Below are 13,175 nucleotides of genomic sequence, written 5' to 3' on the forward strand. Positions count from 1 at the left end.
ACTTTTTTGAGAACAGACACATCTGATGTGAAAATAGTTCATCCATATCTTCAGTCACTCCAAGTGGCCTATAGTAAACACCTACAATAGTGTCCATTCTGTTCTTCACTCCTTGTATTCTTACTTATATCCCCCTACTTCTTTCATTCAGTAAGATACCAAGACATAGGAGACAGTTGAAGGAGAGTGTAACTGCAGAATCAGACTATACTTGGTATTGGAGATATATAAAAGCTTAAAGAGGTGGTCCACTACTTGGACAACAATCCCATCGTCTGTTCAACGATGTCGGAGCTGGACCTGCTGGCGATCATGTGTCATTGTTATGTTATTTGAGCGCTGCAGCCAATCAATTGCTGCTAGCTGGCTGCAATCTGTACTATTTCATCAGAGCAGAAGTCTGCTCTAGCGAAATGTTGATAAACAGCAATCGAACAGTGACCGTTGATTGGCTGCAGTGGTTACTTGACAATGTCATGTGAGCGCCGGGAGACTTAGCTACGACATCGCTGGAATGGCGCTAGTGCAAGAGGCAATTATAAGCTTTTCTTATTTTACTCAGAGGACTCAGGCATCTAAAAAATGGTTGACCAAATAGTTGACAACTAGTGATGAGCGAACGTGCTCGAATAAAGTGTTGCCTGAGCATGCTCTGGTGCCAACCAAGTGTCTCCAGCATGCTCGAAAAATATGTTCAAGTCCCCACGGATGCATGTCTCGCGGCCATTAGACAGCCGTAACACATGCAGGGATCGCCTGTTTGTTAGACAATCCCTGCATGTGTTGCGGCTGTCTAACAGCCTTGAGACATGTAGCCACGGGGACTTGAAGATATTTTTTGTTCATGACTATTGACAACCCCTTTAGGACAAATTGCTTGATCTTATTATTGTTAATGTTAAAAAATGTCACAAAGGTTGACATACCGTACTTTTCGCATTTTGGATCCTAATTAATATGTTTTCTTATGTTCAGGTGAATAATTTCGACATTAGCAATGTATCTCATAATAACGCCAGGGTGGTCCTGTCTCAGCCTTGTACTGTGCTCCAGCTCACCGTACTCCGAGAGAGGCGCTTTGGAAGCAGAACACAAGCTCACATGGACAGCAACTTACAGAGGGAAGAAAGCTTCCATGTCACTCTAAATAAAAGGGGGACCAATGAGCAGCTCGGCATCAAACTTGTCCGCAGAACTGATGAATCTGGAGTTTTTATTCTGGATCTCCTAGAAGGAGGACTGGCTGCTCAGGATGGGAGACTCCACAGCAATGATCGCGTCCTGGCAATCAATGGACTTGATCTAAAGCATGGCACACCGGAACTAGCTGCTCAGATTATCCAGGTAATATACCATGATACATCCTGTAAAAGATCATCAGCCCCTGCACCCAAAATTACACTCAGTTGTGTGCGGTGTTTTTAAACTTTCTTTTTCCCCCGTGCACAATGATAAACCTCTTGTAAGTCTTATAGAGTTGGACTCTTTTGATCTTGTGATTGCCAGTTGTCCTTTGAGTATGATTAACAGGTGAAATACCGCTTTATCTTAGTAGTATATTATTACTTGCTTAGATTAAAATATAACTTTAAATAAGATCTAACTTATCCGTACTTTAAAGAAATTTCACAATAAGTCAGAGACATGCTAGTAAGCTAAAACTGCATATGTTGTGCCTACAAGATCCAATGATAAAAAATAATATTGTAACTTGTGTAAGACAATATGCCTTAAAATATAACCATCATTTTAGTTTTTATTCCATAAATCAATAGGACACGTGAAAATAAGCAACTTTGAAATATAGCTAATAATCAGAGAAATGTGCTCCCTTTTCCTTCTGGACTGATTTTTCACTCCATTCATGGATAAAATCTGTATTCGGTGAAGACAGACTTTCACATTACTAAGATCGGAGATGACAGTTGGTGCTTATAAGATTCAATAGAGGGGAAAGCAGGGAGGAGCTAGAGACAGACATTCCGCCTCAAGTTCCCCGGAAACGACAGTTACATTTTAAATATATAGTTTTAAACAAAAATAAATGTTAAAGTGTAAAGGTACCTTCACACTAAGGCTCCTTTCACACTAGCGTCGGAATCTCCCCGTCGCAATGCGTCAGGGAGAGATTCCGACTCTAGCGTTTGCTGCATTGCACAATGGAGGCAGCGGATGCATTTTTCCGGCGCATCCGCTGCCCCATTGTAAGGTGCGGGGAGGTGGGGGCGGAGTTCCGGCCGCGCATGCGCGGTCGGAAAAAGCGGTCTGTCAGGAGAAAAAAACATTACATGTAGCGTTTTTTTCTCCCGACGGTCCGCAAAAGCACGACGCATCCGTCGCTCGACGGATGCGACGTGTGGCAATCCGTCGCAAATGCGTCGTCAATGCAAGTCTATGGAGAAAAAACGCATCCTGCAAGCACTTTTGCAGGATGCGTTTTTTCTGCAAAACGACGCATTGTGACGGATTGCAGAAAACGCTAGTGTGAAAGTAGCCTAAGCGACGCAGCGATACCGACGATGTCGATCGCTGCAGTGTCGCTGTTTGGTCGCTGGAGAGCTATCACACAGACAGCTCTCCAGCGACCAACGATCCTGAAGTCCCCGGGTAACCAGGGTAAACATCGGGTTACTAAGCGCAGGGCCGCTGTTATGACCTGGTGGTTAGGAGCACCCGGAATGACCTGATAGTTAAACCTCATACAGGACGAGCTCTGGGATGTGGGAGCTCTGCTGACCGCAAGCCCTAATCCTATCACACACACTAGAAATAGCCGTGGAGCGCTCCTGACCAGACCTAGGCGCCTCGTCACAGCCTAAGAACTATCTAGCCCTAGAGATAGAAAATAAAGCCTACCTTGCCTCAGAGAAATTCCCCAAAGGTAAAGGAAGCCCCCCACATATATTGACTGTGAGTAAAGATGAAAGTCACAAATGCAGAAATGAAACAGGTTTCAGCAAAGGGAGGCCAGACTTACTAAATAGACAGAGGATAGGAAAGGTAACTTTGCGATCAGCACAAAAACCTACAAAAGACCACGCAGAGTGTGCAAAAAGGACCTCCGCACCGACTCACGGTGCGGAGGGGCCACTCTGCATCCCAGAGCTTCCAGCTAGCAAGACAAAATCATGATAATCAGCTGGACAAGAAAACAGTGAACAAATAATGACAATCAGGAACTTAGCTTCTGCAGGAGAAGGCAGGTCACCAGAGAGATCCAGGAGCGAACTGAACCAATGCAAAAACATTGACAACTGGCATGGAGTAACGATCTGAGAGGAGTTAAATAGAGCAGCCAACCAAATGATAAACCACGTCACCTGTGTAAGGAACCTCAGAAGCAGCAGCTTCACTCACAGCCACCAGAGGGAACCCATAGACAGAACTCGCCGAAGTACCATTCACGACCACAGGAGGGAGTTCGACAACAGAATTCACAACAGGCCGCGCTTAGTAACCCGATGTTTACCCTGGTTACCGTTGTAAATGTAAAAAAAACAAACACTACATACTTACATTCCGGTGTCTGGTCAGGTCCCTCGCCTTCAGCTTCCTGCACTGACTGAGCGCCGGCCGTAAAGTACAGCGGTGACGTCACCACTGTGCTTTGCTTTACGGCTGGCTGGCGCTCACCAGTCAGTGCGGGAAGCTGAAGGCGAGGGACCTGACCAGACACCAGGAATGTAAGTATGTAGTGTTTGTTTTTTTTACATTTACAACGGGTTACTAAGCGTGGCCCTGCACTTAGTAACCCGATGTTTACCCTGGTTACCAGTGAAGACATCGCTGAATCGGCGTCACACACGCCGATTCAGCGATGTCAGTGGGAGATCCAGCGATAAAATAAAGTGCTGGACTTTCCCCAGCGACCAACGATCTCCCAGCAGGGGCCTGATCGTTGGTCGCTGTCACACATAACGATTTAGTTAACGATATCGTTGCTACGTCACAAAAAGCATGTGTGACGGTACCCTAACTGTCGTTTTAGGAGAACGTGCAGCAGAGCCTCTGTCTGAGCCTCTACCTACCTCCTCAAAGGTTTTATTACCACCCCCATAGAATTTTATTACCACCAATTGTCATCTCTTATCTCAGTAATTGGAAAATCTGTCTTCACTGAACACAGATTTTACAGCTTTTAACATTGAATTGAGAAGATCTGTCCAGGAGGAGAAAGTAACAGATTTCATTGATAAAATATGTTTCAAAGTTGCTTATGTTCATATGTCATATTGATGTCTGAAATAAAAACTAAAATGACGGTTACTCTTTAATTGTACAATTTTGGTTTAAAGCTCTTTCTCATGTAATCTAGCAAGAGTCGGTCAGGCACCTAGCTGTCGAATCCCCCAACTAGAAGGCAGAAGCAGTTTGTAAATGCTTCTGTCTTCTCTTTGTAAGCCTATACAGCACTCAATGACTTGCCTATGGTGTTCTGATCACCTGGCATGGCAGATCTACTGGGACTTAGACCCAAACATCTCTTTCAGTTTCTAATGTGATTGCGAGGGGCTCCTCAAACCTGGTTCTCCTATAGACAGCAAAGGTAGAGTCGAAAAACTACAAAATGAAAATGTATAAACATCCCCCAGAAATCTTCCATAACCTCATGGATGACATATTATGTTACCAAATAGCTAAATAAAATAGAAAATAAAATTGAAATAAAAACCATACTCATACCCACAGAAAACATCACTGAAGCCATCCTGTTTACACAATACTATACATATGGTGTATTAAAGCGACCAGAACAAAATAAGGAACCTATTCTAATACCAGTAGAAACTAAAAATAATAAAAAAAATATACAGTACAGACCAAAAGTTTGGACACACCTTCTTATTTAAACATTTTTCTGTATTTTCATGACTATGAAAATTGTACATTCACACTGAAGGCATCAAAACTATGAATTAACACATGTGGAATTATATACTTAACAAAAAAGTGTGAAACAACTGAAATTATGTCTTATAGTCTAGGTTCTTCAAAGTAGCCACCTTTTGCTTTGATGACTGCTTTGCACACTTGTCAGGTTTAATAAGTGGGATTTCTTGCCTTATAAATGGGGTTGGGACCATCTGTTGTGTTGTGCAGAAGTCTGGTGAATACACAGCTGATAGTCCTACTGAATAGACTGTTAGAATTTGTATTATGGCAAGAAAAAAGCAGCTAAGTAAAGAAAAACGAGTGGCCATCATTACTTTAACCCCTTTACCCCCAAGGGTGGTTTGCACGTTAATGACCGGGCCAATTTTTACATTTCTGACCACTGTCTCTTTATGAGGTTATAACTCCGAAACGCTTCAACGGATCTTGACAATTCTGAGACTGTTTTCTCGTGACATATTGTACTTCATGACAGTGGTAAAATTTCTTCGATATAACTTGCGTTTATTTGTGAAAAAAGCGGAAATTTTGGCAAAAATTTAGATAATTTCACAATTTTCAAATTTTGAAACTCTTAAACCAGAGAGTTATTTGACACAAAATAGATAATAACATTGCCCACATGTCTACTTTACATCAGCACAATTTTGGAAACAAATTTTTTTTTTTGCTAGGAAGTTATAAGTTATAATTTGACCAGCAATTTCTCATTTTTACAACAAAATTTACAAAACCATTTTTTTTAGGGACCACCTCACATTTGAAGTCACTTTGAGGGGTCTATATGGCAGAAAATACCCAAAAGTGACACCATTCTGAAAACTGCACCCCTCAAGCTTCTCAAAACCACATTCACAAAGTTTATTAACCCATCAGGTGTTTCATAGCAGCAGAAGCAACATGAAAGGAAAAAATTAACCTTTTACTTTTTAGTCACAAAAATGATCTTTCAGCAATAATTTTTTTATTTTCCCAAGGGTAAAAAGAGAAAATGGACCTCAAATGTTGTTGTCCAATTTGTCCTGAGTACGCTTATACCCCACATGTGAGGGGAAACAACTTTTTGGGCGCACGGCAGGGCTCAGAAGGAAAGGAGCGCCGTTTGACATTTTTAAGCAAAAATTGGCTGGAATTGAGATCGGATGCCATGTCGCGTTTGGCGAGCCACTGATGTGCCTAAACAGTGGAAACCCCCCACTAATGACCCCATTTTGGAAAACGAAACCCCCCTAAGGAACTTATCTAGGTGTGTGTTGGGCACTTTGAACCCCCAAGTGCTTCACAGAAGTTTATAACGCCCGGGCGTGAAAATAAAAAATCCTATTTTTCCCACAAACATGATCGTTTAGTCCCCAATTTTTTATTTTCCCAAGGGTAAAAGGAGAAATCGGACCCCAAAAGTTGTTATCCAATTTGTCCTGAGTACGCTGATACCCCATATGTGGGGAGGAACCACTGTTTGGGCACATGGCAGGGCTCAGAAGGAAAGGAGCGCCGTTTGACATTTTCAAGCTAAAATTGGCTGGAATTGAGATCGGATGCCATGTCGCATTTGGCAAGCCCCTGATGTGCCTAAACAGAGGAAACCCCCCACAAGTGACCCCATTTTGGAAACTAGACCCCCTAAGGAACTTATCTAGGTGTGTGTTGAGCACTTTGAACCCCCCAAGTGCTTCACAGAAGTTTATAAAGCCCGGGCGTGAAAATAAAAAAAATCCTATTTTTCCCACAAACATGATCGTTTAGTCCCCAATTTTTTATTTTCCCATGGGTAAGAGGAGAAATTGAACCCCAAAAGTTGTTGTCCAATTTGTCCTGAGTATGCTGATACCCCATATGTGGGGAGGAACCACTGTTTGGGCACATGGTAGGGCTCAGAAGGATAGGAGCGCTGTTTGACATTTTCAAGCTAAAATTGGCTAGAATTGAGATCGGACGCCATGTCGCATTTGGCGAGCCCCTGATGTGCCTAAACAGTGGAAATCCCCCAAAAGTAAACCCATTTTGAATACTAGACCCCCTAAGGAACTTATCTAGGTGTGTGTTGAGTACTTTGAACCCCCAAGTGCTTCACTAAAAATAAAAAATTCTATATTTTTCCCACAAAAATGATCTTTCAGTCCCCAATTTTTTATTTTCCCAAGGGTAACAGGAGAAATTGGACCCCAAAAGTTGTTGTCCAATTTGTCCTGAGTACGCTGGTACCCTATATGTGGGAGAAAACTACTGTTTGGGCACACTTCGGGGCTCGGAAGAGAAGTAGTGACGTTTTGGAATGCAGACTTTGATGGAATGGTCTGCGGGCATCATGTTTCATTTGGTGAGCCACTGATGTGCCTAAACAGTAGAAACTCCCCACAAATGACCCCATTTTGGAAACTTGACCCCCTAAGGAACTTATCTAGGTGTTTGGTGAGAATTTTGAACCTCCAAGTGCTTCACTAAAGTTTATGACGCCCGGCGTGAAAATAAAAAATTCTATTTTTTTCCCATAAAAATGATCTTTCAGTCCCCAATTTTTTATTTTCCCAAGGGAAACAAGAGAAATTGGACCCCAAACGTTGCTGTCCAATTTGTTCTGAGTATGCTGGTACCCCATATGTGGGAAAAAACTGTTTGGGCACTTCGGGATACATAAGGGAAGCAGTGACGATTTGGAATGCAGACTTTGATGGACTGGTCTGAGGGCATCATTTTCCATTTGCAGAGCCCCTGATGTGCCTAAACAGTAAAAAAAAAAACACAAGTGACATCATTTTGGAACCTAGACCCCCAAGGAACTTACTTAGATGTGCCCCCTCTTTGGAACTAATCTACTGGTTCCTGTTAAGTAAATTAGTAGTGCATGGAGGTGTGGTACAATTTGAAGCAATCCTTCATACACAGGCCAGGTTTGTCGGGGCAGGTGTCGCATTGATAGATGGTGTCCTTGCGTACTCCTCTTTTATAGCACACTCGGCACCTTTTTTGTGGCTTACCTTTTCTATCAGTTGGCGGAACCACCCCCGGAAAATGCTGACCTGGTACGATACAAGCACCCTCAGTTCCAGAAGTACTGGGGCCCGCTCCTTCCCTCGTGCCAAATATCAGGGCCTTAACCACTACCTCCTGGAACTGAAGGTATGACATATCAGTGTGTCGTGCACATCGTGACAGCAGGAAAGCGTTGAGCATTGCCATTTGTACAATGTACACGGACAGCTTTTTGTACCACACCTTGGCCTTTCTCAAAGCACTGAGATCAACGCCTCCCATGTTTTTGTTGTACCCCAGTACACAGTCCGGTTTGCAGACCTGTGTAGAGGTACCCCGTACACTGCTGAGGGCACTGCCATCACCGTGTATGGTGGTCAAGAGAAGAACATCCCTCTTGTCCTTGTGTCCTTGTACTTGACCACCAGTAGGTGGTCGCTACATTGGGCTTTGCTCTCACCTTTTCTGAGCATCTGCCCAAGTAGCGTCTTTGGGAGGCCTCTCTGATTTTTGCGGACAGTACCGCAGGCTGCGGTACCTCGCACAGAGAGGGATTTGTAGAGTGGGATGCTGGAATAAAAGTTACCGGTGTAGAGGTGATAACCTTTATCCAGCAGTGGGTGCACCAAATCCCACACAATTTTCCCACTCACTCCCAGGATAGAAGGACACTCAGGAGGTTCAATCCTGGTGTCCTTCCCTTCGTAGACTCTAAAGCTGTAGGTGTACCCTGAGGTACTCTCACACAGCTTGTAGAGTTTGATTCCGTACCTGGCCCTCTTGTTGGGCAGGTATTGACGGAATCTGAGCCGCCCCTTAAAATGAACCAAGGACTCATCCATGCAGATGTCCCTTTTTGGGCACGTACACTTCAGCAAACTTTTTGCTGACGTGTTCGATGACCGGCCGAACTTTGAACAAAATTGGGGTCATCTCGTGCGGGACACCGTGCATTATCATTGTAATGCAGGAACTTATGGATGGCCTCAAAACACGTCCGAACCATGACCATTTGGAACACTGGAGTGTTATATAAAATATCTACACTCCAATATTGCCAAATTTCTGGTTTCATCACGATCCCCTTGTGGAGGACCAGGCCCCAAAACTGCATCATTTCAACTGCGTCTACAGGAGACCAGTTAGAAAATGATGAACCGGGGTTTTGCTCCAAAAATTGCCGAGCATACAAATTAGTTTGCTCCACCATGAGGTTAACAAAATCCTCAGAGAAAAAGACTTTTAAAAAGTCTATTTCTGTGAGGCCGGTGGTGTCAAACGTGATTCCTGATTCTGCCACAAAATCAGGAATCAGTGGCTCGTAATTTTTGGGGGGCGAGGTCCATATGGGGTCTGAAGAGGGGCGCACTGGTTCATCTTCAGGAGTGGGCGCTGCCTCATCTTCTGTCCTGGGGCGTCTGCGTGGCGGTTCCGCAGGACCCGAGGAGGAAGATGAGGAGGAAGAGGATGAAGAATCTGAAGAGTAAAGGAATGTGGAATTCCTCTCCCTCACTATCAGTGTCGGAGGCAAGGAAAGCATATGCCTCCTCCGCTGAATAGCGCTGCTGGGAAGAACGGGACATTTTTTTTGTGAGTATGGTGCTTGGCTGTAATTTATTGGTAACTATGTGTTCGTGTGGGGGGAGATAGTGTTGGTGCAAACTATTCTGAAAAGAAAAAGCTAAAGGAAAAAAAGCAAATAGGGAGAAAAAAAATACCTGTGAAAGGAAAAGTCTAAAACAGCAGGCCCTAGCTCTGATAAGTGAACTGCGTCACTTATCAAAGTTCGGCGACTGCTGGGTGTGTGAACGGAGATGTGAAAAAAATGGCAGGCACGAGAGCTCTGATAAGTGAACCGCGTCACTTATCAAAGTTCGGCGGCGGCTGGGAGTGCGCGGAAATGTGGAGTGGATGTGGAGGAAAAAAGAAAAGAAACAAAAGGTCACAGAGAGGTCATACTGCTGCTGTGGCCTGTAATTGGTGGGATCGAATGATCACATCGATCCCACCAATCAGAGGAGGCCATGGTGACACCGGTGTTGCTATGTACCAGCCTATGATCGGAGCTCACAGCTCCGATCATAGGCAGGTCACCGGCAGGTCACCATCAGGGCACAGCGCGGTCATACCGCTGCTGTGCCCTGTTATTGGCGCGATTGACGATCACATCGATCGTGCCAATCAGAGCTGCAGGTTCTGGAGCAGGGCACAGCAGGCAGGGCACAGGAGGCAGGCACCTAAAGGCTCTGGAGCAGGTAGTTACCGGCAGGGCACAGCGCGGTAACACCGCCGCTGTGCCCTGCGATTGGCGTGATCGTTGATCACGCCAATCCGGGGGTTTTGGCCGATGCCTGCCATTGCCAGGCACCGGCCCCAGGATAGAGTACATCGGTACTCGATCCCAGCCTGGGACCTCACTGTTTCAGCCAATGTGATTGGCTGAAACAATGACAAAGGCTGTGATTGGCTGTTCAGAATTGAACAGCCAATCACAGCGATCGGAAGTCTGGGGGGGCGGCGCCATACCCCAAGATGCCGAGGCCATCTTCCGTCAGGTAAGATGTCGTCGGAATTTTAATGCGATCACCGCGACTTAAGTCGCGGTGTCGCATTAAAGGGCATGACGTATTATCCCGTCGGTGGTCATACGGGCCCACCCCACCTCGACGGGATAGTATGTCAGATGTCAGAAAGGGGTTAAGAAATGAAGGTCAGTCAGTTGAAAAATTGGGAAAACTTTGAAAGTGTCCCCAAGTGCAGTGGCAAAAACCATCAAGTGCTACAAAGAAACTGGCTCACATGAGGACCACCCCAGGAAAGGAAGACCAAGAGTCACCTCTGCTTCTGAGGATAAGTTTATCTGAGTCACCAGCCTCAGAAATCGCAAGTTAACAGCAGCACAGATTAGAGACCAGGTCAATGCCACACAGAGTTCTAGCAGCAGACACATCTCTACAACAACTGTTAAGAGGAGACTTTGTGCAGCAGGCCTTCATGGTAAAATAGCTGCTAGGAAACCACTGCTAAGGACAGGAAACAAGCAGAAGAGACTTGTTTGGGCTAAAGAACACAAGGAATGGACATTAGACCAGTGGAAATCTGTGCTTTGGTCTAATGAGTCCAAATTTGAGATCTTTGGTTCCAACCACCGTGTCTTTGTGCGACGCAGAAAAGGTGAACGGATGGATTCTACATGCCTGGTTCCCACCGTAAAGCATGGAGGAGGAGGTGTGATGGTGTGGGGGTGCTTTGCTGGTGACACTGTTGGGGATTTATTCAAAATTGAAGGCATTCTGAACCAGCATGGCTACCACAGCATCTTGCAGCGGCATACTATTCCATCCGGTTTGCGTTTAGTTGGACCATCACTTATTTTTCAACATGACAATGACCCCAAATACACCTCCAGGCTGTGTAAGGGCTATTTGACCAAAAAGGAGAGTGATGGGGTGCTACACCAGATGACCTTGTCTCCACAGTCACCAGACCTGAACCCAATCGAGATGGTTTGGGGTGAGCTGGACTGCAGAGTGAAGGCAAAAGGGCCAACAAGTGCTAAGCATCTCTGGGAACTCCTTCAAGATTGTTGAAAGACCATTCCCGGAGACTACCTCTTGAAGCTCATCAAGAGAATGCCAAGAGTGTGGCAAAAGCAAAAGGTGGCTACTTTGAAGAACCTAGAATATAAGACATAATTTCAGTTGTTTCACACTTTTTTGTTAAGTATATAATTCCACATGTGTTAATCCATAGTTTTGATGCCTTCAGTGTGAATGTACAATTTTCATAGTCATGAAAATACAGAAAAATCTTTAAATCAGAAGGTGTGTCCAAACTTTTGGTCTGTACTGTACATTTTTGTAAATGTTATGCCGAATAAATATTAAAAATAATTACGTGAGCATCACCAAAATGACCCTGCAAACACTATTTTGGAATCCCAGGGGGAAAAAAAAAGTTAGGGACATTAAACCACCACATGCATCAAAGTGTCTGTTCACTTATGACCAAAATACTCTGGTCATTAAGAAGTTAAAAAAAGATTACGTGTTCAGAAATAAGATGAAATAACACCGAGCAGAGAAATAATTCTTCACAGATGGACTCATTAAATCATGAAATCTGGCTAACTGGAGATGTGAATTGTTTTTTTGAAGCATGCCAACATTGGGTAAGTGTGCCAGAACACATTGTTACATCTTATCGAGACATCTTTACAGAGAACTGCAATCATGAAAAGTGTCGTACTGTGGTCAACCTGTACTTTACTGCTTTTAGAGGTCAGCGCTGTGCTGCTGTGGCCCAAATTTCTTCTAACACAATGGTGTGTCTTCACTCCTAACAAACAATTCGGAAAGGTAGATCGTTTTTTACGCTTTTGCTTTTTTCTAAAGAAACCTGCTACAATAAAGGTGGTGTCTGATGTGAAAATTCATGCTACAGAGCAAGGAAAACTGGGCAGATATATAGGTTCACTTTAAATGCTTGATTAAAGGGGATCTGTCAGTAGGATAAATCCTCCTAAGCAATCTGTATCGTCTTGTAGGTCATATAAAATTGAATAAAAAGATACCTGGATATCTGCGATCCTATATTTTATCCTTGAGAAATCCACTTTTTTCCTAATTTGTAAATGAGCTGTTAAGATCTATGGGTCGAACATAGATCTCCTTGAGAATCTACCTCCGGAGATTATTTTCAATTAAAGGGGGAGTTACCAGTATGAGACGTAGATCAGGAGAGCAGACTGTCAGTCATTACACATCTCACACTGGTAATGCAGCCTTTCATTTAAAATAGTCTCTGGAGGTAGATTTTCTGGGAGATGTATGTCCAGCCCATAGATCTTAACAGCCTATTTAGATATAAGAAAAATTTTGGATTTCTCTGAAATTTGACATCGGAATGCAGATATCAAGGGATCATTCATATTTCTATAAACTGCAAGCCCATATAGACGGCTTAAAGTGAATCTGTCACTGCAGCTTATATACGAAAAGATAGGTGACAGATTTCCTTCAAGAGAGTTGACCCTACTGACATTCCCTTTAAATTTCCTGTTGGCAGGCTTGGGGTATGGGCACACAATTTCTTAATTTCAACTACAGAGACGCTAAGGTGTTCCTAGGCAAAGCTGCTCTATTTCCTGAAGTGTCTTCTCTGGCAGTTTTTCTGTCTTTTTTTGTGGCACCTCTGTCTCCGGCATCTTATCCCTATACTTTGAACTATAAAGAATTAACATGCTTTTTCTTTTAACCACTTCATGGTTTCTGAACTCTGAAAAGGTTAAAACAAACTAACAGTTGGTT

The 13,175-nt window shown here is 43.9% G+C and overlaps 1 protein-coding gene across 3 annotated transcripts in view; it reads left to right on the forward strand.

Annotated features, from left to right (window-relative positions):
• LNX2 (ligand of numb-protein X 2) overlaps nt 1-13,175 on the forward strand; it is a 217,254-nt gene that overhangs the window by 156,447 nt on the left and 47,632 nt on the right. For all 3 annotated transcript variants that reach the window (XM_069759035.1, XM_069759036.1, XM_069759037.1), the window contains exon 5: nt 976-1,344. In XM_069759035.1, coding sequence (XP_069615136.1) covers nt 976-1,344 — 369 coding nt within the window. The remainder of the gene's footprint in view (nt 1-975; nt 1,345-13,175) is intronic.

The sequence above is a fragment of the Ranitomeya imitator genome, chromosome 3, assembly GCF_032444005.1.
Source record: "Ranitomeya imitator isolate aRanImi1 chromosome 3, aRanImi1.pri, whole genome shotgun sequence".
Lineage (NCBI taxonomy): Eukaryota > Metazoa > Chordata > Amphibia > Anura > Dendrobatidae > Ranitomeya > Ranitomeya imitator.